Source organism: Lagenorhynchus albirostris, chromosome 21 (assembly GCF_949774975.1).
Source record: "Lagenorhynchus albirostris chromosome 21, mLagAlb1.1, whole genome shotgun sequence".
Lineage (NCBI taxonomy): Eukaryota > Metazoa > Chordata > Mammalia > Artiodactyla > Delphinidae > Lagenorhynchus > Lagenorhynchus albirostris.
Window position 1 is genome coordinate 5,579,463 of NC_083115.1, and position 27,492 is coordinate 5,606,954.

Below are 27,492 nucleotides of genomic sequence, written 5' to 3' on the forward strand. Positions count from 1 at the left end.
AGTGGTTAAGAATCCGCCTGCCAATGCAGGGGACACGGGTTCGAGCCCTGGTCTGGGAAGATCTCACATGCCACGAAGCAACTAAGCCCGTGAGCCACAACTACTGAGCCTGCGCTCTAGAGCCCACGAGCCACAACTACTGAAGCCCGAGTGCCAAGAACCCATGCTCCGCAACAAGAAAAGCCACTGCAGTGAGAAGCCCGCGCACCGCAACAAAGAGTACTCCCCACCGCCCCCCGCCCCCCGCTCGCCACAACTAGAGAAAGCCCGCACACAACAATGAGGACCCATCACAGCCAAAAATAAATAAATACATTTATTTAAAAAAAAGAATTTTCAAGCAGGATATGTTTTGTTTGAAAGATTGATGTTGAGTTGTTTAGTCACTGTACCAAATTCAGTTATTGCTTTTTGTCTATCACAGAGCCAGATTAGATGCTATCAATTCTAGCTACTTTTAGTAAACAAAAGGTGAATATTGTTGTTCATTTCCTTTTTGATGTTGTAGAGGCATGGTCAAGTTCTTAGAACCAAGTGGTTGATTTTCTTTTTTCCATAACACTACCCCCTTTTTTGTGTGTGTGTGGTGAAGTTAAAATGTAGAAAGGCTTCTGAAAGAAGAATATTAATTTTTAGAGTAATATGCATCTTGTTGATACTTAGTAGCAGTTTGTGTTTGCTGATTTTTAAAGGTGTGTGTTTGGGCTCTTTAGAAATATTTATCTCTTATTTCCAAAAAGGGTGAATGATTTACCGATTTAAAATAGATAATTATAACAAAATAATATACCTGTTTTTTAACAATACACCTTTGTTATTACATTACTAGCAATTAAACAATTTTTAAATTATGAAAGACAAAACGGGTAATACAGAATTTATGACTTATAGTCAAAGGATCACTCTGATCATATAACTAGATTTTAAAATATGAATAGAACACACAACCAAGAAGAACGGAGTCTCTTTTAAAACCCTGGCATTAGGGGATTTTAGCATTCTTCCTATATAGATTATGCATGTTTTTTCAAGTTTTTACTTTATAGAGGCTCTGGTTTCACCCTTGCAAACCTAAGTACTGAAAATAATGGACCATATTTTAAAAAAAAGATTAACTCTCCTTACCATTTTCTTCTTGGTGTAGATTTGGGGAAAAAATAGTAAAATGAAAATCTCCCTTGATGCAGTCATCCCAAAATCCTCATATTGTGTCATTAAGTGCGAGTTGTAGTTGAAATTTTCTGGAGGGGTATGTGTGTATGTATTGAATTGATTTCAAATGCAGGATCTGGTTTTCAAACATTAGTGATCATTCAGTTATAAATCAGTATATGACTATATTTGATAGCTTTCTCTTGTTACACCTCAAAGAGTATATACTTAAGCTTAATTTCAATTCTTTGCTTTAAAACAAAATGACTCTAATTTTTGAACATCATGTATCATTTTTATAGTGTTTTGCCGCAGAAATTGCCAAACAGTAAAAATGCCAGGTTTTCAAGAACCAGCATAGCTGGTTCACTACTGTAGACTGTCTGCGTGCACTCCATTCCTGTTACTATAGAAACACACACAGACTGTGGATTTATCATAAACCTTGAGAAATATTTCTTGCACAGTTCACATAAAGAAACATCTGGATCCCTTGTTTATCCTGGGGTAAAGGAAGACCACCCTCTTCCTCTGTGCTGTGGGAATCACGTTATATTCCACTATATTTCTTTAGCTGTAAAACTTCTAATGTTGATATATCAAATTCGCTTTGTATTTTAGTAGGATTGATTATAATTACTGGAATACATTTGGAAAATGAGGATTCATGTTCATGCCAGTTCAATTAACTATGACTGAAAATTGTATTTTGAGAGCTTCCACATTCTGAATTTCAGATCTACAGTATTAATAACACTAGGGTTTTAAATAGATATGCTTATAAAGGAGTTTTTGATATCTTTTGGTCTTTTGTTGGGTTAATAGACTCTCCCTGGAAATTCATTTGACTTCATGCCAGTCTCTTGGGGCTTTAAGCCTTGAAGGGAAGTGTAGCCCAGGACTAAGGAGAATCTCAGTAGTGGCTAGGTAACTGGTTATCAGGCAAATTTTGCCAAGGATATTCCTGAGGAGACCATAGTTGAGTTTATATTATCTTGCATTCTTCACAGCAAGATCCTCAACAAGTCTTTAAAGCATTTCATTTATATGTAATAACTCCCATAAGTTTAAACAGTTCAGTTTAAAAGGTTCATTAAGCCCCTCCTCTGAGCCTTTGCTTTGGGTTCTTGGAGCAGATGGATGAATAAAATTACTCCTGCTCTTAAGAAAATCACATAAACAGATAGTTTCATGATTAATTCTAAGAGGTTTTATCTTAGGAACACAGAGGAAAGTTACTCAGACTAGCCTAGAACTTAAGTGACTACTCCTTGGAAATGACTTTCTGAGCTCAAAAGATGACTAAAAGTCAAGCCAAAAAAAAAAAGGGCGTATTAGGCATAGGAGATAACATTAGTAAAGGCACAGTGGTACGAAATCATGTGTGTACGGTAATTCTCAGTAACCTGACATTACTAGTGTACAAAAGTGACTTAAGGTTGGAGATATGGATAGAAACCTTGCTTAGAGGGCCTGCATGCTCTGTTGGCTGAAGTGCTTTGACTTTTTCTAGGAATCATTGAAGGGTTTTAATCAGGAAAGTGATGCGGTTAGATTTACAAATTAAGTAACCTAGGAATGTATTGAAGGGGCAGTTGGGTCTGAAGACAGAAATAGGTAATTTATATGACACCTTTAGAACTACTTCTGATTCCAAAATGCCTGAATAATGATGTCAATATGAGGGATTTTGATCCATAATAAAATATAAAGTTTTTTTCTTATTGAGAAGAAACTGGTGTTAAACATAGGAAAATAAGTACATACAGCACAGCATGTGATTCTATAAAGTGGAATCTAGCAATATGTACAGTCTACCAAAGGGCATTGTTCATTTTAAGAATTTGTGATAGTGACTTAGACTAAACATTTAACACATCGTGAATACTTAATTGATGTTTATAGCTTCAAGCTGTTCATCTGAAACATAACATGCTTCCTTTTTCTTTTAACTCTGTATCTAAGATTGACTTAAGTAAACTTTTCTGTTATCACTCCCCTCATGAATAAGTTGGTGTATGAATGAATGAATAACCTAAAGCTTTAGTTGATAACTTTCAACTTTTTTCCTTTAAAAATGTCTGTGGGGGCTTCCCTGGTGGCACAGTGGTTGAGAGTCCACCTGCCGATGCAGGGGACACGGGTTCGTGCCCTGGTTCGGGAAGATCCCACATGCCACGGAGTGGCTGGGCCCGTGAGCCATGGCCGCTGAGCCTGCGCGCGTCCGGAGCCTGTGCTCCGCAACGGGAGGGGCCCCGACGGTGAGAGGCCTGCGTACCGCAAAAAAAAAAAAAAAAAAAAAGTCTGTGAACGGCCTCAACAAAATTAAGAAAAAAGTATTCATTTATTGATTTCTTTCATCTCTTTTTTTTCATTCACTGATTTCTTTCATCTCAAAACAGAACAAAAACCAACGTGGAAACATTGTTCAGAGGAAGAATTTGTCCTAAATTGTTTGCCTGTGATGGTTTCATTTACTTGGCAGTACATATTAGAATGGGCGGAACACTAGTTCGCTAAGTCTCCCACCAAATTGTTAGCTCTGGGCAGCGGGATCGGGAAGTGTGTGATGTAAAGTGAATGTTTGGGTTGCTGTTTTCTCAACATACTTAGGGATGGTGAGAAATGACTCTACTGGCCAAGAGCCAGTGCTGTGGAACAGAGGGCCTGTATGTGACTCCTCCATTTACAGGATGTCTGACGGTGGGCAAGTCACTTAATCATGCTGGCCTTCATTTTTCACTTGTGAAATGGGGGAAGCAATAGTATTTCCTCGAAGAGGTGTTATAAGGAGTGAAATAATATAACAAATGTGAAGCATTTAGAGTAGCATTGACACAGAGTAAGTCCTCAAATGTTAGTCATTATTATTATTACTTTAGTAATACAAAAAATTTAAAACATACATCTTTATCAGGGATTTATTAATGACAAAGGTATGAGAGTTTTTGGTGGCCTCTGTGGAGGAGTTTTAAAATGTGTGGTTGAGGGACTTCCCTGGATGTCCAGTGGTTAGGACTCCGAGCTTCCACTGTAGGGGGGCCCGGGTTCGATCCCTAGTCAGAGAACTAAGATCCTGCAAGCCATGTGTCACGGCCAAAAAAAAAAAAAAAAAAAAAGTGTGGGTGAAAAACACCTAACTTCCTCTCCTGCCTGTCTTTTGTGGCCTAAATGCCTCCTTCCCCAGTGAGCACTGTCCTCAAATGTCCTCTAATTCTGATGGCACACAATGTAATTCTTAGTCACCTTCTGTTTAATGTGTTTACATATGAGTCTTGCCCATAGAATCCTATATTGTCTAATATACTAAAGAGATTGTGAATGCCTTCAGGTCAGAGATCAGGTTTTTCACAAGTTCTGTGTGCCCAGCATTGTACTGAATGATAACAGTAATAATAGCCAATAGATACTGGGCTCTAACTATACTCGGGGCACTGTCCGAAGTACTGCTCATGGATTAACTCTTATTTCTTACAGAAACACTGTAGACAATTAAAGTATCCACAGTTTCTGGGTAAGAAAACTGAGATTTAGGGAGATTAAGTTGCCGAAAGTCACATAGCTAATGAGCCTTGGCTCTGGGTTTTGAACCTAGCAGTTTGATTCTGTCAACCATAGTACTCACTAGAGTGCCTCCTAATTCTGTAATGTCAGTTGGTGTGTGTCTGCTGTTTGAAAGCTGGCCGCCAGACTGCAGTATGTATAAAAATCACTATGTGGGCTTCCCTGGTGGCGCAGTGGTTGAGAGTCCGCCTGCTGATGCAGGGGACACGGGTTCGTGCCTAGTCCGGGAAGATCCCACATGCTGCGGAGCGGCTGGGCCCGTGAGCCATGGCCGCTGAGCCTGCACGTCCGGGGCCTGTGCTCCGTAACAGGAGAGGCCACAACAGTGTACCCACGTACCGCACAAAAAAAAAAAAAAAAATCACTATGTAAAGGAATTTAGTTATAGTCCTAAAATATCTTCTTTTTTCATTATCAAAACTACTTTCTTGATTGCATTATTGTACTCTTTGGAGGTATAATATGAAAAAGTGTGGCTCTGTTCATGCTTAGACTTTCTAGAAAATATGATACAGTGGACCATTTAGCTGAGTTGGTCAGAATATGGTGTCAGGATTTAATGCATGCTTTTCCACCTTAAAAAGCAGTTGCTTTTTCTTTTCAATACTTCTTCTAACCCCTTAGCTAAATTATTTATTTTTATTTTTCCCCAACATTTTACTTTAAAAAATTTCAAGCCTTTAGGAAAGTTAGAAGAATATTATAGTCAACACCTGGATTAGTGAATTGTTCACATTTTGCCTCCTTTGTTTTACTCTAGGTATATGTACTTTTAAAATCTTAAACCATTTGTAAGTTGTGGATCACATGACACTTTAAATGTTTCAGCATAGCTCACCTAAGAATAAGGACATTTTCTTACATAAACAGAACACTGTTATGCCTTTGAGAATTAGTAGCTCCATTGTTTAGTAGCTAGTTCACATTTAAAATTCTCATTTTCTCCAAAACATTATTTTTATGTTTGTGTGTATGTTTAAATCCAGGATTTCATCAAAGTTCACCCATTATTGCATTGGTTGTTAAATCTTGTCTTTTAAAATATAAAATAGTCTTTCCACCTTTTGTTTGTAACATTAACTTTTGAAGAGCTGAGGCCAGTTTTCTGAGAGAAGGTCCCACGTTTTGGATTTGTCTGATTGTTTCCTCATTTTGAGATTCAGTGTAAGTGCTGGGAAGAGAACTTCGGAGATGGTGATGTGTTCATGAATCACACCACAAGGCACAGGAGGCCTGTCCGCTTGGCTTCTGGTAACGCCGTATCTCCTCACTTGTTTGAAATGCTGCCCGCCACAGCTCTCTCCTGTACATATTTCTGTTTGCAATTAGTAAGTAACCTGTGGAGTGATGAATATTTAAACTGTCGTTTCACTTGTCTTATTTTTACGCAAAAACCCTTGGTGGATCTCTCCCCATTTCCTAGAATGTAAGAGTATAAGGGTATTCTTTGTTAAATATGTATTTTGCAAATATTTTCTCTCTGCCTATCATTCACCTTTTTTTTTTTTGGCATTTAAAATTTTTTATTTGTAAATTTTCTATTGAAGTATACTTGATTGACAATGTTGTGTTAGTTTCACACCTTTTTGTTTTCTTAACTGTGACTTTTGAAGAGCAGGAGTTTTTAATTTTGAAGTCCATTTTATCAGTCTTTTTCTTTCATAGTTCATGGTATTTGTGTCCTGTTTAAGAAATCTTCTGCCTAACACAGTGGTATATTTTCTCCCACGTTTTATTCTGGAAGTTTTATGGTTTGACTTTAGTACCAGGTTTATGAACTAATTTTAGTTATTTTTTGTGTATAATGTAAAGAAACGGTGAGGTTCGCTTTTTCCATACAGATATCCAGTCATTTTTTCCCGGCTCTGTCTGTTGAAAATACCATCGTTTCCCCTTGAATTACCTTGGCACCTTTGCGGAAGATCAGTTGACCACGTAACTATGGGTGTCAATGTTTTATTTGTTTGCTTGTTTGCTTTTTACAATGAGCATAATACATTTTTACCAAACAAGGGATTAGTGGGTGAGTAAACTTACGTTATAGGCTAATATCCCCAGAAATCCTGCAGGTCAGTGGAGGTGTACTAGTTTTAAGCCCTTTGAGGTCAGGGACTTTCATTCATCTGTTAATTGAACAGTACTGAGTGTCCAGCGTTGAATAAGACATCCATGGTCCCTGCACTTATAGAGCATGCAGTGGAATGAGGGAGACAGACCATAAGAAGGCGAATGCATGCCTGAATAATAACATATTGTGGTGAGTCCTATAAAGGATGAAAAATAAGCTTACAGAGGAAAATGAGCAGAGGACCTCGGAAGTCCTATCTGAGAGGTTTTTAAGCTGGAGTAGCACATATGAGAATCCCGATTGCGGAAATGAAGTTGGCACATTTGAGAAATTGAAAAGAAGCCCCTGGAGTGTAATGCTTCCAGTGGAGAGTGTTCGTAGATAACTTTGGAAATGTAAACTGAGGCCTGACCATGCAGGGACTTGCTGGGATGATACGTAGTCTGGATTTTATTTGAGTGCACTGGGAAGGCATTGAAGGTTTTGTTGCTTGTTTTTGCTTATTTTAGCAAATCATGTAATTACTGTCTAGATCAATAAATTAAACATAACTAGCAGCTTAAAAACCTCCCTTATGGCCCCCCTCCAGTGTTTACAGCATGCCGTCCAAAAAAAGCAACTACTGTTCTGACAGCTATATCCATGGATTTAGTTTTAACTTCATCCTGTTTTTGAACCTTGTGTAAATGAAATCACACTGTGTACTATATAAGTGGAATCGTGATGTCTGGGTTCTTTCATTCAAAATGACTTTTGTGAGAGTCATCCATGTTGTCGCTCATTTCCCCTGCTGTAATCTGAGGAGTCATCACGCGATCGGGTTAGTGGGTTAGCTTTTAAAAGGCGGCGGGCTGTCCTCTGGGGAAGTAGGCTCTGAGAGGCAGGAGAAGCAGCCTGGAGACTGCGGAGGCAGCTGTGCAGGAGCCAAGGGGAGGTGCAGGGGCCAGCGTGAGGGGCTGGAGACGTGGCATGAGGCAGACAAGTGTGAGATGTGCACTTGGGAGGTAAGACTCCGGGAGTTCACTGACAGATTGGGCAACAGTAGGAGTGAGGGGAAGGGGTGTGTCATGATCCCCAGGTTTCTGGCTTTGACAACTGATAGATGGAAGTGTCATCTCCTTCTCATAGGAGGGACTGGGGGAAGGACACGCTTAAGTAAAATAAAAACTAAGAGTTCATTATTAGGTATTTTAAGATGCTTGTGAGGTATGAGAGCTGTCAGACAGGCATTTGTATTATGGGTATGGAGCATATTGGATTAAAATGGGAAGTTTGGATAGTTTGCATATTATGAGGCAGCTGCCATGTAAAGAGTTCTGTATTGGAGTTAGAAGATCGGAGTTTCACCATTTTACTCAACTTCTGTTGGCTGCGTGACTAAGGGCAAGTCACTTGATCTTTTTGAGCTCCATTCCTTCTCATCTGTAAAATGGGAATGCTACTTTGCTTCATAGGATTAAACAATGTGTAATATATATTAGGCCTCAGTTTATAGATTTTTGGCCCAGTGGATGCTCAGAAAAGTTCATTCATGCACATGCAATTTGGATTGGTAGGAGAAAGTGGGATTATGGAAAATTTTGAAAGGCATGGAAGGGAGTTGGTGTGGTGTGGAGTTCAGAGTGTCTTAATATGGGAGTAGACCCAGTGCAGTTTGGTTTAGATGAAACTAGAGAAGAAGTAGTTAGAGGTGAGAAATATCTAGAAAATCAGTCGTTGTAGGTCCAGGATAAGGTGCTGACAAGGGCCTGGCCTGACATGGATGTAGAGATCAAAGAACAAATCAGAGTTCAAAGGAAGAGACTAGACTTGTCCAATGATTAGTTTTACGGCCTCACAGAGAGGGAAGAATCAGTCACCTGTGAACCTGAGGCTGCTAGCCTGGGAAGCTAGAAAAATAGTGGAAGCAACGGCCGATCTGGGGTAGTCTGAAAGGAAAGCTGAGTTAAGGAAGGACAGTCTGTTCAGCTTTGAACGTATGACTCTTAAGGTTATAGTATGTTGTCTGTGGGTGATTGGATATTCTCTGGCAGTGAGATCTTGTGGAAGAGAGCACAGGATTAGAAGCTAAGAGGTTGCTTTTTCAGGCTTAATCACTAATTAGCTTTGTAGTCTTGGGAAATTCAGCAAATATTGAATGTAGTTATCTGAAAAATGAAGCTAACACCTCCCCTGTCAGCTTTACAGGCTTGTTTTGTGGCTTAAATAAGAATGTATATGAGGGGACTTCCCTGGTTGTGCAGTGATTAAGACTCGGAGCTCCCAAAGCAGGAGGCCTGGGTTTGATCCCTGGTCAGGGAACTAGATCCCACATGCATGCCACAACTAACAGTTCGCATGCTACAACTAAGGAGCAGGCGAGCCTCAACTAAGACCCGGTACAACCAAATTAATTAATTAATTTTTAAAAATGTATATGAAAACACTGTAATTGTAAACTCTTATACTGTAATTGTAATAGGGTAATGTTATTTCTGTTCTTAGTTCAAACTAAAATAAAATATTTGGTTATAGAGCTAGAGAAGAGAAGAGAAGGGGGAAAATACCAAACTTCTTAGAAGTTTGTGTTTGGAACTAAATCGAAAGCATCAGAAATCTTAGTCTCTGAATACATGTGCCTGAAAACCTCTGTGGACTATAATTTGGGGAGACTATCTGGAAGCTGATCTTGTGTACAACAATTATGAGAACCAAAAACACAGGTTGCATCTTGTCAATTGTTGGTATTTAACTTGCCTTCAAGTTGGAAGTTTGGAGAACTTTTGAATTCTACCCGTGTACTTGCCCCATGTGTGTTTATGGAATTTTATTTTATTTTTTTCTATTTTTATTTTCTTTTTCACATCTGACTTTTACTACAGGATAATGATTTAATTAAGTATTCCTTTAGTTTTTAAAATTAATTAATTAATTTACATTTTGGCTGCGTTGGGTCTTTGTTGCTTCACGTGGGCGCTATCTATTGCGGCAGGCGGGGACTTCTCTTCGTTGCAGTGCGCGGGCTTCTCGTTGCGGTGGCTTCTTTTGCTGCGGAGCATGGGCTCTAGGTGCATAGGCTTCAGTAGTTGTGGCACACGGGCTCAGTAGTTGTGGCTCGCGGGCTCTAGAGCGCAAGCTCAGTAGTTGTGGCGCATGGGCTTAGTGGCTCTGCGGCATGTGGGATTTTCCCGGACCAGGGCTCGAACCCGTGTCCCTGCATTGGCAGGCGGATTCTTAACCACCGCGCCACCAGGGAAGTCCCTGTTTATGGAATTTTAGAACATACCCTTCTAGTGTCTGTGAGCTATACACATTTTTGCCAAGGGTCAGAGTAGGGTAATGTTTCAACTCTTAAGCTATATATATAAAGAAATGATTTCTAACCTTTGTCAGCATTATCAGTACAGTGTGCTGGTTAGGATCACAGACTCTGAAACCAGACTGCCTGGCTCGAATCCCAGCTGTCAGCTAATGACTAGCCTTGTGCATTTGAGCAAGTCATAACCTCTCTTGCCTCTGTTTCCCCATCCATAATGGGAACTGACATTAATGTCTAGCTGAAGGTTGTTGGGAGCATTAAATGTAGTACTGTATTTAGAGCGCTTAACAGCTCCTGCCACACTCGATAAGCGCTCTTTAAGTGTCAGCGGTGGTTATTATAGAATAGTTAGTCGTCATTTTGGCAGTGACCAAGGAATAAAAGCACATGAAGGAAAGAAACAAATCCTCTCAGAACCTACAGCTGAAGAAAATGGAAGTGGCATAGTGGCAAAAGTCTTGGGCTTTAGAGTCAGAGATGCTTACGTTCAAATCCTAATTCGGCCCCCTGGTTATAGGGGTTTAAGCAAGACACCTAACCCCTCTGAAACACACTTTCTTTACCTAGGAGACAGGAATCAGATACTCACCTTGCAGAGTTGTTTTGAGGATTAAATGAGATACATATAAAGTGCTTGGCCCAGAGTAGATGCTAAAAAAGCGGGAGTGCTCTCTCACACCCCATGCCCCCCATCCCTCACTCCACTATAGAGCAGTAAGGGCAGTTTGATTTCCTATATGCTCACATATTCATTGTTTGCAATTTTAGAACTTCTAAAATTCTTTCCATTTGCTAACAGCAGAATAAACAACAGCTGTTTAATTGGATACACCTTGGAAAGTGTTGTCAGCTTTTGTTTCCTTCTTCCCTTTGCTGTTCTGGGTTACTTGCTTTATCATTATGGTAATTCCTACTAGAACCAAGATGGTGGACATTATTAGTTGGTCATGGAATTGAACTGGACTGTAGCTTCAGAATGCTCTTCCTAGTATTCTGGCAGCTACAGTCAATTCATCAGACTTGATACAGTAGTGAAATCCTCTCAGCCTTAGAGCTTTTTAGAAGAAATGTTTATAGGATTTTCAAAATAGTATCTGGGCAGTCCATTAATCCTCTATCTCAAGATGTGAGACTGTCAAACCTTATGACAAAGCAGAGTGGTCTTAGAGCATTTCCTAACAGATGCTTATCCATATTATAACCTTGTTACACAGTGTGGGCATTTTCAGACATCTTCTAGAGAAAGCACAATAATTGTGAGCGTATAATGCGGTGACCCAACCAGGAGTGTGCATCAGTATGAGCTGGAATGTGGCCTTAAAATACTCATGCTCTAGGCCTCACCCCAGATTTACTGAATCAGAGTAATCAGTATATAGATCTTGACATGTGCCTTTTGTAAAAGTAAAGATGATTCTGCTGTACATACCACTGATTAAGAACAAGTAGATACTGGCAAGAGTATAGGAAATCAGGCATCCCCTCACACTACTGGTATGAGTATAAATTGATATAGTACAGCCTATAAAACAGTTTTGCAGTATCTATCAAAATTCAGATGTCCTGGAAGAATACATATATGCATAAAGATACAGTTTCAAGAAAGTTTCCTGTAAACCTGTTTATAATACCAAACAGTTGTGAGCAGCTCAGTGATTGTCAGTACGCAAATGGTTAAACATGTTAGGGTAGATTACACAGTTGTTTACTGTGCAGCCACTGAACGAGTGGAGTATGTATGAGAGTGATCTGTACATGCTGATGTAGAAAGATATCTAGGACATACTTTAAGTTGAATAAGCAAGTCACAGAGTAAACTGTTTTAAACATTTTGTGTATAAATATGTAGAGAAATATTTGGAAGAGTACCCACTAAAGTATTTACAGTGGTTATCCATGACTTAGGAGAATGGGAATGGTGGAGTGGGAGAGGATTTGGCCTTTTAATTTTTGTATTTAAAATATTTACAATAAGATTTTATTATTTTTGTAATAACAGAACCACTGGATAAAATATGAATGATTTAAGGAAAGCACACATGGAACCTAATTTGTATGTGTCAGGACACTGCTTATTTTGCAATTTACAGTTTTAACTGAGACTTATAATCTCTAATTTAGGAAACAGAAAGGAATGTCAAAACTGTTTTGCATGATGGCAAAGAGGATAAAATTTTGTTACTCAAGTTATTGTGAAAGTAATTGAGTTTCAAACAGATAAGCAGTTTTTTTTTTTTTTTTTGCGGTACGCGGGCCTCTCACTGTTGTGGCCTCTCCCGTTGCGGAGCACAGGCTCCGGACATGCAGTCTCAGCGGCCATGGCTCACGGGCCCAGCTGCCCCGCGGCATGTGGGATCTTCCCGGACCGGGGCACGAACCCGTGTCCCCTGCATCGGCAGGCAGACTCTCAACCACTGCGCCACCAGGGAAGCCCACAGATAAGCATTTAAGATAAAAAGTATTTGCTCTGTGTCAGAATTATATTGGCTACCTGTTCTAAAAATTTAGTTTGTGCAAATCTGGATATGAAAATTGGATTCAGAATATTTTACTTTAATCCTTTTGCAGTTGATTAGCCTCTAGTCTTTGAGGATGTTAACTAACACCTTTTAATCTCTCTTTTAAAACTTTAGGCCCGATGAGAGAAAGGGAAAGTTAAGGATGCTGGAGCAGAACAATGGATTTCTCTTTCTCTTTCATGCAAGGGATCATGGGAAACACAATTCAGCAACCACCTCAACTCATTGACTCCGCCAACATCCGTCAGGAGGATGCCTTTGATAACAACAGTGACATTGTTGAAGATGGTGGCCAGACACCATACGAAGCTACCTTGCAGCAAGGCTTTCAGTACCCACCTACAACAGAAGATCTTCCTCCACTCACGAATGGCTACCCATCATCAATCAGCATGTACGAAACTCAAACCAAATACCAGTCCTATAACCAGTATCCCAATGGGTCGGCCAATGGCTTTGGTGCAGTTAGAAACTTTAGCCCCACTGACTATTACCATTCAGAAATTCCAAACACAAGACCACATGAAATTCTGGAAAAACCTTCTCCTCCACAGCCACCACCTCCTCCTTCAGTACCACAGACTGTGATTCCAAAGAAGACTGGCTCACCTGAAATTAAACTAAAAATAACCAAAACTATCCAGAATGGCAGGGAATTGTTTGAGTCTTCCCTTTGTGGAGACCTTTTAAATGAAGTACAGGCAAGTGAGCACACAAAGTCAAAGCATGAAAGCAGAAAAGAAAAGAGGAAAAAAAGCAACAAGCACGATTCATCTAGATCTGAAGAGCGCAAGTCACACAAAATCCCCAGATTAGAACCAGAGGAACAAAATGTAAGTTGAAACATCTTTTTGAAAAAATTTGTAATATTTCACATTTACTGGAAGTCCAAGAGACCTTTTTCAGTTTTTATCTCTCCAAATATAAATATTTCTGATAACTTCTTTCATCTGATCCCTAGCATGCAGCTTGGGATGTTATGATAGGTGGTAAGTAAATATTTGCTGAATAAATGAATGGACATCATCTGAGTAAAGAAATATTTTAGAAACATGTGACACTAAAAATCTTGCCTCCTATGTTTCTTTGTTTAATAGCCTCACTTAATTTTGCTCGTAATAAACTGGTTTCTGCGAAATTGATTTATTTTTAGTGAGGAGCATGGACCTAGAGTGTGTCATACAGAGTGAAGTAAGTTAGAAAGAGAAAAACAAATACCGTATGCTAGCACATATATATGGAATCTTAAAAAAGAAAGTTATGAAGAACCTAGGGGCAGGACGGGAATAAAGATGCAGACGTAGAGAATGGACTTGAGGACATGGAGAGGGGTAAGGGTAAGCTGGGACGAAGTGAGAGAGTGGCATGGACATATATACACTACCAAATGTAAAATAGATAGCTAGTGGGAAGCAGCCGCATAGCACAGGGAGATCAGCTTGGTTCTTTGTGACCACCTAGAGGGGTGGGATAAGGAGGGTGGGAGGGAGATGCAAGAGGGAAGGGATGTGGGGAAAATATGTATGCATATAGCTGATTCACTTTGTTATACAGCAGAAACTAACACAGCACTGTAAAGCAATTATACTCCAATAAAGATGTTAAAAAAACCCAAACAAACAAACAAAAAAAACCTCCTGGTTTCTGAAGATGAAGAGGAAGGGCAGAGAAAGATGGTTAATGATATTGGTTTTCCATTGTTCCAGACCAACTTTTGCTAGTAGAGCTTAGATTTAACCCTCATTACTAGTGTTTGCCACAAAATAACCTGAAGTAAATAAAGGAACTCTTTTTATAAAATCAGAGTTAGTATTCATACATATTCACTAAATCTTCAGGTAGAGGTTTTATAAAAGTCATTCTTTAATGGTAACTTAAGATGCATGCTGCTAATTTCTTTTTAACATCTCTGAGGTTTCAGTATTAATTTTCTTAATAAGAAAGGTATGTAACAAATCAATGCTAGCTTGAATGAAGAGTTTTTAGTTAGTATTCTAATACATGGTATTACTTGAAGATGTCCCCAGACATTGATTTGGGAAGAAATGAATATCTATGAATTTTTGTGACAGTTGTATGCTTTTCTGTCTGCTCTGCCTGTATAAGTTAATTTATCATCTTCTGTTCAAAGTAATGTTTACATCTTACCAACTCACCTTTTCCTTGGTAGCTGGGTTCCACTACTTCACACAACTCAAATATGGTGTTTCTCTGGAGTAAAGGTCACACTGGTTCTAGGCTCTCACAAGTCTCAGTGTGATATTTCAGTATGTTTTTCTCATTTTTCTATAGTTTTCTTATTTATTCATTTAACAAATATCAACTGAGTACCTAATGTGTGTTAGATGCTTTTCTAAGAATTGAAAGTTGGGCAGTGAGTGAAAAGTAAAGATGCCTACTTTCAGGGTGCTAATATTCTACTAAGAAGAGGCAGAAAATACACACATACGTATGTAAATGAGTCTAAGTTTAGATAGTGGTAGGTGCTATGAAGAAAATAAAACTGGGTGATGAGATAAAGAGTAATTGCGGACACTAGTAGTTCTTCCATCTTAGTTCTGCAGCTGTAAAATGAAGGCTTTGAAACTAAGTGGTTTCTGGAATGCCTTTGAATTTCTTATGTCAGTTATTAAATGCCCCCCACAGAACTTAGCTTACATAGTATCTTACACTGTTTATTAAATGAATGAATCAGTGGAAGGAGAGAAGTTAACTTTTTACTCTCCAGAGACTTCCACTGTAGCAGTTCGTTCATGGACCTGCAGTGAAAAGACATGTGATGCACTATGATCCTTAGCAATCACGAAAATGCATAAAACCTGCATTTGGTTTTAGGTCCTAAGAGCCATCTCGCTGGCCCGTCTTGCTTCTGCTCTAGAGAATCTGGCAAATAGGAGAATATCCAATTTTATTTATTAGGCTAGACTTCTTGCCTTTATTGGTAAAAATATTAAAATATATAGTTTAAAATATGTCACAAAATAGAAATGGGGCTGGAAGCAGAGGCAGGAGAAGAGAGTCTGTTCATTTTTTGTATCCACTCTTTGTTTTATTGGAATCTAGGAAAAAAATTCAGTGCAGTGATGTGATATTTCTAGTAGTCACTTTTCAGTGAGATTTTAAAGCCAGTTCTGTCTTTGTTGGATGTCTGCTATATCTGGCCGTTTATATCACTTAAACCTTCAGTTAACTGTTATATCCAGGAGTTAGAATTGGTTAGATGTAATTTAAGAGTTTTAGTTCATTTTCCTTTTTAGTAAATCATGTGGGGCATAATTTAATATTTCATTGTTTAGGATCTTACAGTATCTTGGGGTAAAGGAATGTCACTTTGACTGAAGGTATAGATGTGTTAAGTGGCATTGATTGCACTAAATGTTACCAAGACCATTGCCTGAAAGTTGAGCTTTGGGGGAAAATCCAGGGGTTTTTCTTTCAAAGAAATACGGTGAAAAGCTAAGCTCTTGTTAGTTGAATTTGATTAATTAAACTTTTATCACACATGGGAGGCAGTTATAAGCTTAAGAGATGGTGCCGTAAAAGTGATGCTCCATTCTGCCAGTAGAACTTTGGGCTGGAGCCCCCAAAGGCCCTGCTCGTTGTTAGTGCCGTGTCTCTGCTAAGCCATGCGGACAAGGGATGTGCCCAAATCAACCTGTTTTTTGTAACTGTGTATGTGTTTAATGGGGTTTTCTTAACTTGAACAACATCCCTTTTGCCTTCTTCAGGACAGTTGTTTTTAAGTGCTTTAATTTTTGATGCTCTTGTGCCTCCTGGTTGTCACTGGGGGGCCACGCTCTTGGTGTTCAGCATTGTAGCAGGCGTAGAAGGGAAAGAAGCCCACGTAAGAGTTTGCCCACTCCACGGGACAGCTCCCCTCCCCCAGATGCTTGAGGGAAGCATAGTGAGAACTGTGTGCCTGGGATGACTGTCCTCAAGCTGGGTTTACAGATATATAGATAGATACAGCTATAGCTATAGATATATGGATATAGATGTAGACTTCTTCATTAAAACTCGCTCATAGGTTCTTTTCTGAGACAAAGCAAACAAAATCTCATCTAAAATAATACACTTCAAGATTTCACTTCTTTTTTCTTTCCTTTTTTCTTCATATTTGATCTACAAGTATTTCCCCCCAATTCTGAGCTGTTTGGCCTTCTAAAGAGTGGCTGTTCTTTGGAACAACCTAAGTATATCTTCTCAACAATGAAAACGTGTCCAAACATCCAGGCAGCAGGAGACCTGAGATCACTACTGAAATTGTATATTTTGTAAAGCTGCTTTAAGCTGTTTTCTCTCCCACCAAATTAGAAACATGTGGAAATGTTTCTGCATTTCTTCCTCCTTGGCAGGTGTAATGCCTCAGGCATGTGAGTGTAGGCCCTATTCAAACATTGGTCTTCTACTGGCACTTTGGTGGGCTTATCCACTGAGGCCACTCTCATTAACTCTTAGCTTGCCATTTTCACTTATAAAAAGCCAGATGGCTGGTTTGGTCCCATTAGCACTAAGTTAGAGGTTATATTTGGTTCTCCAGCCTCAGAGTGTTAGGTCTTAGAATTCTTAGAAACTGTTCATATGCATTGTGAACTTACAGTTATTCAGAAAGTAAAAGAAAAATGCACGGACAATTTACTGACTTTACATTTTTCTTTCTACCTTAAATGATGACATAAGTTTTTGGTTCTTTAAGAGAATATGATTTTACTTAATGTTTTGAAAACTATTAAGGATTTTGAATTCTGCCAGATTTGATGAGTATTATTCATTCTGATAAATCTCTTGGGTTTTAATTTTAAAAAGACCAATTTTTTCTTTTTTGTCTACACCACACGACTTGTGGGATCTTAGTTCCCTGACCAGGGACTGAACCTGGGCCCTCAGCAGTGAAAGCACCGAGTCCTAACCACTGGACCGCCAGGGAATTCCCCCTAATTTTTTTTGTTTTTTACTTTATTTTTGGTTGCTTTGGGTGTTCCTTGCTGCACTCGGGCTTTCTTTAGGTGCGGCGAATGGGGGGCTACTCTTTGTTCAGGTGCGTGGGCTTCTCATTGCAGTGGCTTCTCTTGTTGTGGTGCGTGGGCTTCAGTTGTTGTAGCATGCAGGCTCAGTAATTGTGGCTTCCGGGCTCTTGAGCACAGGCTCAGTAGTTGTGGTGCACGGGCTTAGTTGCTCCACGGCATGTGGGATCTTCCCGGACCAGGGCTCGAACCCATGTTCCCTGCATTGGCAGGCGGCTTTTTAACCACTGTGCCACCAGGGAAGCCCTCATTTAAAATTAAGATAACTCGGGCTTCCCTGGTGGTGCAGTGGTTGAGAATCCGCCTGCCAATGTAAGGGGCACGGGTTCAAGCCCTGGTCCGGGAAGATCCCACATGCCGTGGGGCAACTAAGCCTGTGCATCCCAACTACTGAGCCTGCGCTCTAGAGCCCGCGTGCCACAACTACTGAAGCCCGCGTGCCTAGAGCCCGTGCTCGGCAACAAGAGAAGCCACCGCAATGAGAAGCCTGCGCACCGCAACGAAGAGTAGCCCCGGCTCGCCACAACTAGAGAAAGCCCGCGTGCAGCAATGAAGACCCAATGCAGCCAAAAATAAATAAATAAAATAAATAAATTTATTTTAAAAAAAATTAAGATGACTTGAACACTGTGGGGAGCTCACTCACTGTCACCTTTGCTCTGATGCTTTCTCTTTCTGAAGCAGCACTACTAGTACCAAAAAAGGTGTCTTCAGTCCCTATTTGATTTTAATCTCTTTTTTTTTTTTTTTTTTTGCCGTACGTGGACCTCTCACTGCTGCGGCCTCTCCCGTTGCGGAGCACAGGCTCCGGACGCGCAGGCTCAGCGGCCATGGCTCACGGGCCCAGCGCTCCGCGGCATGTGGGATCTTCCCGGACCGGGGCACGAACCCGTGTCCCCTGTATCGGCAGGCGGACTCTCAACCACTGCGCCACCAGGGAAGCCCTGATTTTAATCTCTTTTAAGCTTATCCTTTGAACAACTAAAGGAAAATGGATTTTATACCCAGCAGTATTTTATCTGTTGGCAATTTCTGACTCCTTATTTTTCTTGACTCCTAAGCATTTGGCTTCCCTTGACCATTTCATCTTAAAAACTCCCCTTCCTAATTGGTATTTGTGATACTATGTTCTCTCTCTTTACCTTTCTTTTGAGCTCAAGTCATAGGTCTCTAAATGCCTAGTAAGTATGACTTTTGTTCACGCATTAGCACATTTTACCATGTATGTTCCCTTTCTGTCACTGCAGCATCCTTCTTTGACTTTTTTTTCTTCTTTTATTTTTATAGTCTTGAAAGCTTAGAATAAATCTTCTTGGGCCTCTTTTTCTCCCTTGCCATTTCTTGCCTTTTAAAATGACTGTGTAAAAAAATCTCAGTTCTTTGAAAGTGATTTTAACAGTGTTTCAAGCCAGCTTGGAGGAAATGTGAATATGGAACAAACAAAAAAATCAAAAAGAGGTAAGACATTTGAATAATAAAAAGGTTTTGGAGGAAATCCTGTCTTTAATCCAGAAAGGGAAAAATGTTACTGAGCTTCAGACGAGTTCTTAACAACTGTAGGGTTCTGTCATTTGGCAAAGATGAGTCACTCCGTATCTATCTGCCCTCAGAGTTACAGAGATCCCTAACACCCCAGCATCAGAAGACTGAATGTGCCCAGGAGGAGGACTTGCTTTCTTGGCTCCATATGTGCTTCCCCAGGTGGTCCTGTCCTCCTGATGTAGCTTGAGAATGAGAAGCTGAGGTGAAGGTTTAAGCTGTGTTTGTGGACTGAAATGAAGCTGCCGGACGGGCCTACACAAATGTGGACCGTATTTTTATTTTTTTTTGCGGTACGCAGGCCTCTCACTGCTGTGGCCTCTCCCGTTGCGGAGCACAGGCTCTGGACGCACAGGCTCAGCGGCCACGGCTCACGGGCCCAGCCGCTCCGCGGCGTGTGGGATCTTCCCGGACCGGGGCACGAACCCGCATCCCCTGCATCGGCAGGCGGACTCTCAACCACTGCGCCACCAGGGAAGCCCTGGACCGTATTTTTAAACTGCCTCATTACACCAGAGATAAGGACAAAAATTCCCATTTGAACATAGATTTTTCTTTCCTTGCTCAGTGAGCGTGTCCTGTTGGATTAACTAGTCATGGTGCCACCACAGATGCATCTGACAGAGCTAATTTAGTGCCCACCAACAGCTGCCACTACTTCTTTCACTTGGGCTATTTCCAATATTTTCAGTAGCCTCCTAATTAGACATTCTGCTTCCCCTCTTGCTCCCTTCCAAAATATTCTCCATGTAACAGCTAACGTGATCCTTTTAAAACAGAAATTGGCCGTGCATTACTTCTCTACCTAATCCTCTTCAGAGGCTTTCGGTGCACTTAGGATAAAACACTTAAATGTGGCTTACAAGGCCCTGGTGATGTAGCCTCCTCTCCACTCCCATCTTGTAACCTCTCTCTTCCTTGGGGCAGTTAAGTCCGTTGTAATGGCTTTTTTGAAGTTTCTACCTTTGTTTAACCTCAGGGACTTCACACATGCCACTTCTCTCTGGAGTGGTCTTTCCCCCACTTTCTACTAGATTAACTCCTCCTCTTTTTATTCAGATTATACTTTCTCAGGCCTTTCCTGACCTTCATATCATAGCTACATACAGACACACCATTATTTCTCTTTTTACATTTACATTGTATGAGTGTATGTTTGTGTTTGTTTAATGTCTGTCTCTTCTGCCCAACTGTGAGCTCTTTGAGATCAGGGATCCTATCTGTCTGTTACAACATTGTATACCCAACTTCTAGAACAGTGCCTGGAAAGTCGTAGGCACTGCTGAATGAATGAATGATACTTGGGGTTTGGCACATGAGTCTGGCTTATCATTTCTTCATCATTTTTACAGTTTCTTTTATTTAATAAAACTTTGTTTTTATAGCAGCGTCTTAAACTGCTTGAATTAATTGAATGAGAATTTTAAGTAACTTCTAGAATTAGCAATACTTTTTAAGTGGAATTAGAGCCAAGTTAATGGATATATTTCTCTTTTTTTAAGCCATCTAAACTAAATTCTGTTCTTTGACAAGAAAAGTTTTTAAACCTTTTAAATTACAAAAGTAATTTGCTTTTTACAGAAAACACAAATAATATACAAGTATAGATCTTCCCTCACCGCTTCCCTAATCTTGTTCCTCAAAGATAACTACTCTTATCAATTTATTGTACAATGTATCACATATTTTTCAAGGCGTATGTATACAGGCTATTTTAAAATAAAAAGTAGGAAAAAAAAAGTAGGAAGATTTTGATAGATGTGGATTACTGACATGAAATAATGTTGTAGTTACCATCCCTCTGCTTAGATTTTCTCACTTTGTGTATTTCTGTAGGATAGGTTCCTAAAATATAATTGTTAAATTGAAGAGTGTACATATTTTGAATTTTGATAGATACTTCCAAACTGCCTCCTCAAAGGATTGTAGAAATCAGTTTTTAAATAACGTATTTGTGGGTTTTATGATTAGAAAAGTAATGTGATGTTTATTATAAGCAATTTGACAAATATAGAAAAGCACATCCAAGAAAATCACTTATTCCATCACCTGGTGGTATCCTTCTCGTCTTTTTCTTCTGTACACATAAGAAATTATTTTTCCAAGATTGGAATCACACTATACAAACTGCTTTTCAATTTGCTGTTTTCAAATAACATTATATTGTTATTTTTCCGTGTCATTTAAAATTTTATATTATTCCACTATCTAGTTGTACTACAATTTATTTAACGAATTCTGTGCTTTTGGACATCTAGACTAATGTCTAATTCTAATATTTGCTCTTAAAATAGCACTGGTGTGCATATCTTTGTGTGTATCTATCAGTATGTGTATATATCAGTGCTTTTGCAGTATACACTTTTAGAAGTGGATTTGCAGGGTCAGAGTCTGAAAATTTAAGGCTTTTCATACATATTGCCAAATGGCTCTCTAGAAGAATTCCAAGTTACATCTTACTAGCAATCTCAGAGTGCCCATTTTTCTGCGCTCTGATAGGTTAAAAAAAAATGAAAATCAACAAATTAAGTTTTAAAAGTGATAAAGTAAGAAATGGGAGCTATAGCTGTGGTGTAGAATGGACAATGGATGTTAAGACACAGCATCATGTACTATGTAAGTTGTATTTTTCCTCCTTACATTATTCAGCTAATAAATGTCCTTTATTCCCTTTGCTGTTTAGTTTTCTTTGACTCTTTGTGTGTGTCACTGTTCTTTGGTTTGCTGCCATTTTATTCTTTTCACATAGAGACCAAATGAGAGGGTTGACACTGTATCAGAAAAACCAAGAGAAGATCCAGTACTGAAAGAGGAGCTCCCGGTGAGTGGCTTTAGTGAATACTGTCTAACCAAACATGGTGTGAGAAGGTGGAAGCAGAGTGATTAAATTAGAACACACATAGCATGTATTATTACTTCAGAAGTTATACTGAAATAAATCTTGGAGCTAGTTTAAAAGGTAGATATTTTTAGCGAATTATTTTCCTTTTCAAAACTATGACCACTGTTTAATAGATGTGAATTTTTGAGATGCCTTATCAATAATTTGGCAACAGAAACCATCAGTCCTCTTTTCAGTATTTGGAGTGGGGCTTATCTTCCTCCTCTCTTCTTCCCTTTTGCTAGATACCGATAGCAAGCATCAGAGAAAAGTATGAGTGAAGTTTTTTATGACCTTTTCCTACAGGTTCAGCCGATGTCACCTTCTGTTCCAACAACAGAAGTGTCCGCTGGTGTTAAGTTCCAGGTTGGCGATCTTGTTTGGTCTAAGGTGGGAACCTATCCTTGGTGGCCTTGTATGGTTTCAAGTGATCCCCAACTCGAGGTTCACACCAAAATTAACACAAGAGGTAAGAAAAGGCATAAATGGACATTAGTAAAAAGTTGTGGCAAAAAAGTGAGTCTAAAATGTTGTTTATGAATATAATACATACGTGATAATATAATCTGACACCCAAACACATATCAGTATCAGTTTTTAAAGAACAGTGAAATAATTAAGGTCATCTTAACTGGCAGAGAGCCTCTACAGCTGACATGGTCCTTGTTTTCCCTTAGAACACCCTTTTTATAATTTCTTTCACACTTATTTTTTTAAAAAACCTTAATCTGACCTCCAAAAGCAAGCAGACCGATAGGTAATGAGATGTCGTATATGAGCGTAATAGACATTTGGGCCAAGCTTTCTTTGAACATTTTTATTTCATCTTTGACTCCTGTGGGTAGTAATTTTTTACTCAGACAAGTGCTTTTCATCCTGATAAATTTTGCAAGATGCCTTTTTCCTCCTTCTTTCCATTTTTTTTTGTTTTTTGTTTTTGCAGGTGGTGGTTTGTTTGTTTTCAATGAAAAAAAATTTTTTTTACTCCATTTTTGAATCTGTAAATTTACTGGGACATGCTTATAAATTCAATATGAAATAGAAGTATGGTTTGAAGCCAGCTACATGGCATAGAATCCTACCTTAGGAATGTTAATAAATGTTAAGAAAACCTGTATTCTAACTTTACTCCTTTTCCAGAGTTTGACCAAAACCTGTAGAATAGATTCCTGAGATTTTAGCATTTGGAATGGACTTGCTTAGTAGCCAGAGGAAGGTTGGAGTTGGGAATTTATTTCTGGATATTTGCTTTGCGAACTCACTTGTCGAGTCCCTTATTGTCTGTGACAACTTTGCACCTATTTCTTTTTTTTTTTAATTTATTTATTTATTCATTTATTTAATTTTTGGCTGCATTGGGTCTTCGCTGCTGCACGCGGGCTTTCTCTAGTTGCAGTGAGCGGGGGCTACTCTTTGTTGCGGGGCGCAGGCTTCTCATTGTGGTGGCTTCTCGTTGCAGAGCACAGGCTCTAGGCGCGTGGGCTTCAGTAGTTGTGGCACACGGGCTTCAGTAGTTGTGGCTCGCGGGCTCTAGAGCGCAGGCTCAGTAGTTGTGGCACACGGGCCTAGTTGCTCCATGGCATGTGGGATCTTCCCGGACCAGGGCTCAAACCCGTGTCCCCTGCATTGGCAGGTGGATTCTTAACCACTGCGCCACCAGGGAAGCCCTGCACCTATTTCTTTTTCTCTCATTTTAAACTTTCTATCTTGGTCCCTGTTCACTGTTATGAGGAGAAAAAGTGTCTGGCAAGTCAGATTTGTGACGGGATCTGCCATATTTGTAACTGTTGTGCTACCCAGCAAGAAATCCACCCAGATACAGAAGGCAATCATCTTGTCACTATAATCTGCTGATTAAAGGTTGGGGTGACTAGAAGTATCGATGGGGCAGAAGTTTAAAAAAAAAACCAACACTGTTGGATGTCCACTCCTGTGCAAGGCACAGTGTTAAACAATTCTCTTGTAGGACTTCCCTGGGGGTCCAATGGTTAAGACTCCACGCTTCCAACGCGTGGGGCATGGGTTGGATCCCTGGTTGGGCAGCTGAGACCCCACGTGCTGCATGACGTGGCCAAAAAGTACATGAAAAAACAAACAATTCTCATGTATATTTTCTTAAGCAGTCCTCATAGCAGCGACACTATGAAGTAGGTACTATTATCCTTATGTTTGGGATCTGTGAATAGAGTCTTAAAGAAATCTTAGTCCCTAACCTCCACTCTTAACTACTACTGTATAATAAAAGGAAAGTAATTGAATTCCCCTACTCATAATTTACAGAGACTGGGGGAGGCAGTCCTAGCCCCTTCATTTATATAGTGGGGCTGTTGGACTCTTAATCTCTTGAGTACTTTGCACATTTAATAATCTGTGATTCTTGAATGGGAGAAGAAAGGGACAAGCCTTCTTAGATAAAACAATACACAAGTCCCTATCTGGGCCTCCAGAGCACTCTAAGATATTACATCACCTGAGAGTTGTGGCTCTTCAGTTCTGTCCCCTTAGGAAAGCATCCTTTTGAGATTATATAAAGAATTTCACATTTAATTACTCTATGAAAACTTACTAATATAGCTTTTTTCTGGGGTACAAATGAAAGCATAATCTATGCTTCATCTTGTATTCCAAAGGAAGTGTTTAAATTTATTTTATGAATTAATCTGGTCTGGTCCTCCCTACTTTAGTACTGGAAAAACTGATTTTGTTTGTATTGTTGAGGAAACCGAAATCTGAGAATTTAGGTTTGAAAAATGTACATACTGATAATATTTTAAATTTTCTCTTTCCTGCAGTAGTTTTTAAAATAATAGCCTTCTTGAGATATCATTTACATGCCATAAAATTCACCCTTTTAAAGCCTGCAATTTAATGATGTTTAGTACGTTTCCAGAGTTGTGTGACCAGTTACCACAATCTAACTTTATCACTTCTTTCATCAGCCCAAAAAAGAAATCCCACATCCATTAGGAGTCACTTCCCATTCTCCCCTCTGCTCCCCAGCTCTAAGAAGCCACTAATTACTTTTTGTCTCTATAGATTTGCCTTTTCTGGGCATTTCATATAAATCTAATCATATAATACGTGGCCTTTTATGTCTGGTTTCTTTCACTTAGCATCATGTTTAGAGGTTCATCTGTGTTGTGGCATGTATCAGTACTTTGTCTCTTTTTATTGCCAAATAATATTTCATTGCATGGCTGTGCAGTGCAGTTTTAAATGAAGTAGTTTTTTGACAGTTTTTCTACAAACCAGAAACACAGTATAAAACTTGATTTTGTTGATTATGTTCCACACATGATACCTGTGAAACATTTTATGCTGCTTATTATCTAAACTACTTTGTAAAATTTGTCTTGAATTTTATATAGTAATCAATGGTTTCCATACTGTTATTAGTCAGTATTGTTATTAGTCAGATTCTCAGCATTGGAAAACGTATTTAGCAGTTTTCACACTTACAGATATAATTCTTTGAAGAGCACATTGAAAGATGTTTGGATCACATGTCTATTTTGTTGTATTTCATTGTTTAGATCTCATTTTAAGTGTAAAAATTAAAAATGGAATGCTCTTTCTGCTTATGACAATACATTATATATGTTCAGAAGGCAGAGTTGCCCATAGTCTCATCCTCCAGATATATAACAACTATTAAGAGTTTGGGAGTAATTCCAGGAATTCCCTGACAGTCCGGTGGTTAGGACTCTGTGCTCTCACTGCCAGGGCACGAAGGTTCAATCCCTGGTGGGGGAATTAAGATCCCATAAGCCTCGAGGTGCGGCCAAAAGAGAAAAAGAGTTTGGGAGTAATTCTTTTTCTCTTTGCATATTGTAATTAATAGATATGAAAATAAAGATTTTTAACTGAGAGTTTTAAATGGTATCACATTATACCTGTTGTAACTTTTAATCCCAATATATTTTTAGAAATTTAAAACCGGACAGTTTTACCTATATTATTTTTGTTATATAAAAATGTTTCCTCCACATTTTTCTATTGGAAATTTAGCTCATTATTCAGAGACAGATGTGCTTGTTTCTCCATCTGTCAGGTCTTTGGGTTTTTATTTCACTCTTTTATATAGTTTTCCAGCCAGCAGGAAACAAAGTGCCAACAAAGAGACAAATTGTTTGATTTGTTTCTTCTGTAGTAAGTGATTTAATGGAGGAAGAAGTTGAAAATAAAGATTAAAATGAGCTTATGTTATCTGTGAGTTTTTGTTTTCATGTTTTTAACTATAATTCAAAGTCTTTTGGGATTATCTGTTCGGTTCTAAATAAGTAACTCTGACTTTTGGAAACAGATTATGTCCTATTTTTTTTTTTTTTAATAGTCCTAATAAAATTTCGTTGAGAATCAGTTAAGTCAAATCCTTTACGGAACATAGAAATACATACAATTCCAGCCCTTTCCAGTAAATGGCTATATAACATTGGTGTAGGATCTCTGAATATCCTACTCTGATTTGTACCTGTAGGAGAGAAACAGTTCTACAGCTTAACAATACAGAAGTGGGGTGCTCTGACCTATTTAGGGGGAGCAGCAGTGAAGTCAGAATTGAGTATGAATAACAAAGGATTATAGATGAGTTCAAGTAGCCAAAGGAGTAGATGAATAAGTGTTTACTCTTCACGTTGTGTATTTCATACTCAGTCAAGAGAAGGCAGGGCATTATAAGATCAGACACAAATTAACCTGAGGACTTATGAGCAAAGTACACCTCTCAATTAAGTCATGCTGGGAAGTTGTAACAGGAGAGAAAATGGCCACTTTTACCTACCGTGAAGGCTTTTGATTCCAAATAATTGGAAGTGACATCAAAGGGTCAAATGACTCTAAGGATTAAAGACTGACTTCTTGATGGGACCAATAGGATTGATGTAAATAACTGATCGTGATGTTCATAGAAGCACACGACAAGATAAATGAATACTGCTTGACAGGGTTTTAAGGTTTCACTACCTAGTCTTTACATGGAGATAAAAGATACTACTCAGTTTTCTGGGAAGCAGTTTTGTGCATTTTTTCGTTTTGTTTTCTAACCAAAAAAATATCTGAGGGAAAAATGATGTAACAGAAATAAAACTGAAATGATCCCTCTTCCTTTCAAAACTAAGAAACTTCATGTAAAAGTTTCAGTTTCTACCATGGTGTTAGGGTATTAGTCTGAGTTTTATAGCCTTTGCCTGAGTTTAAAATCCTATCAAACTTTCTGAGCTCTTAAACATAAATAAACAATGGCACAAATATAAAATCTTGCCAGTTTAATAACTTAAAAAGCTAAAGAAAAAAATGAAAACTGGATTGTGTTTGTATTGATAAATTTGTTAATGGATGGCAGTAGCTAAACAGCAATCTAAATAGGAATAAGAATCTTATTCAAAGTGTTCTTCTCCCTGCCTTGATGTCTTCCTGGGGTTGAATTAATTAAGGTGTTTGGTGAAGCA

The 27,492-nt window shown here is 39.0% G+C and overlaps 1 protein-coding gene across 3 annotated transcripts in view; it reads left to right on the plus strand.

Annotated features, from left to right (window-relative positions):
- Positions 1-27,492, plus strand: part of NSD3 (nuclear receptor binding SET domain protein 3) — a 108,707-nt gene that overhangs the window by 22,402 nt on the left and 58,813 nt on the right. For all 3 annotated transcript variants that reach the window (XM_060136330.1, XM_060136329.1, XM_060136328.1), the window contains 3 exons: positions 12,716-13,434; positions 21,914-21,985; positions 22,352-22,514. In XM_060136330.1, coding sequence (XP_059992313.1) covers positions 12,760-13,434; positions 21,914-21,985; positions 22,352-22,514 — 910 coding nt within the window. In that variant the 5' untranslated portion in view covers positions 12,716-12,759. The remainder of the gene's footprint in view (positions 1-12,715; positions 13,435-21,913; positions 21,986-22,351; positions 22,515-27,492) is intronic.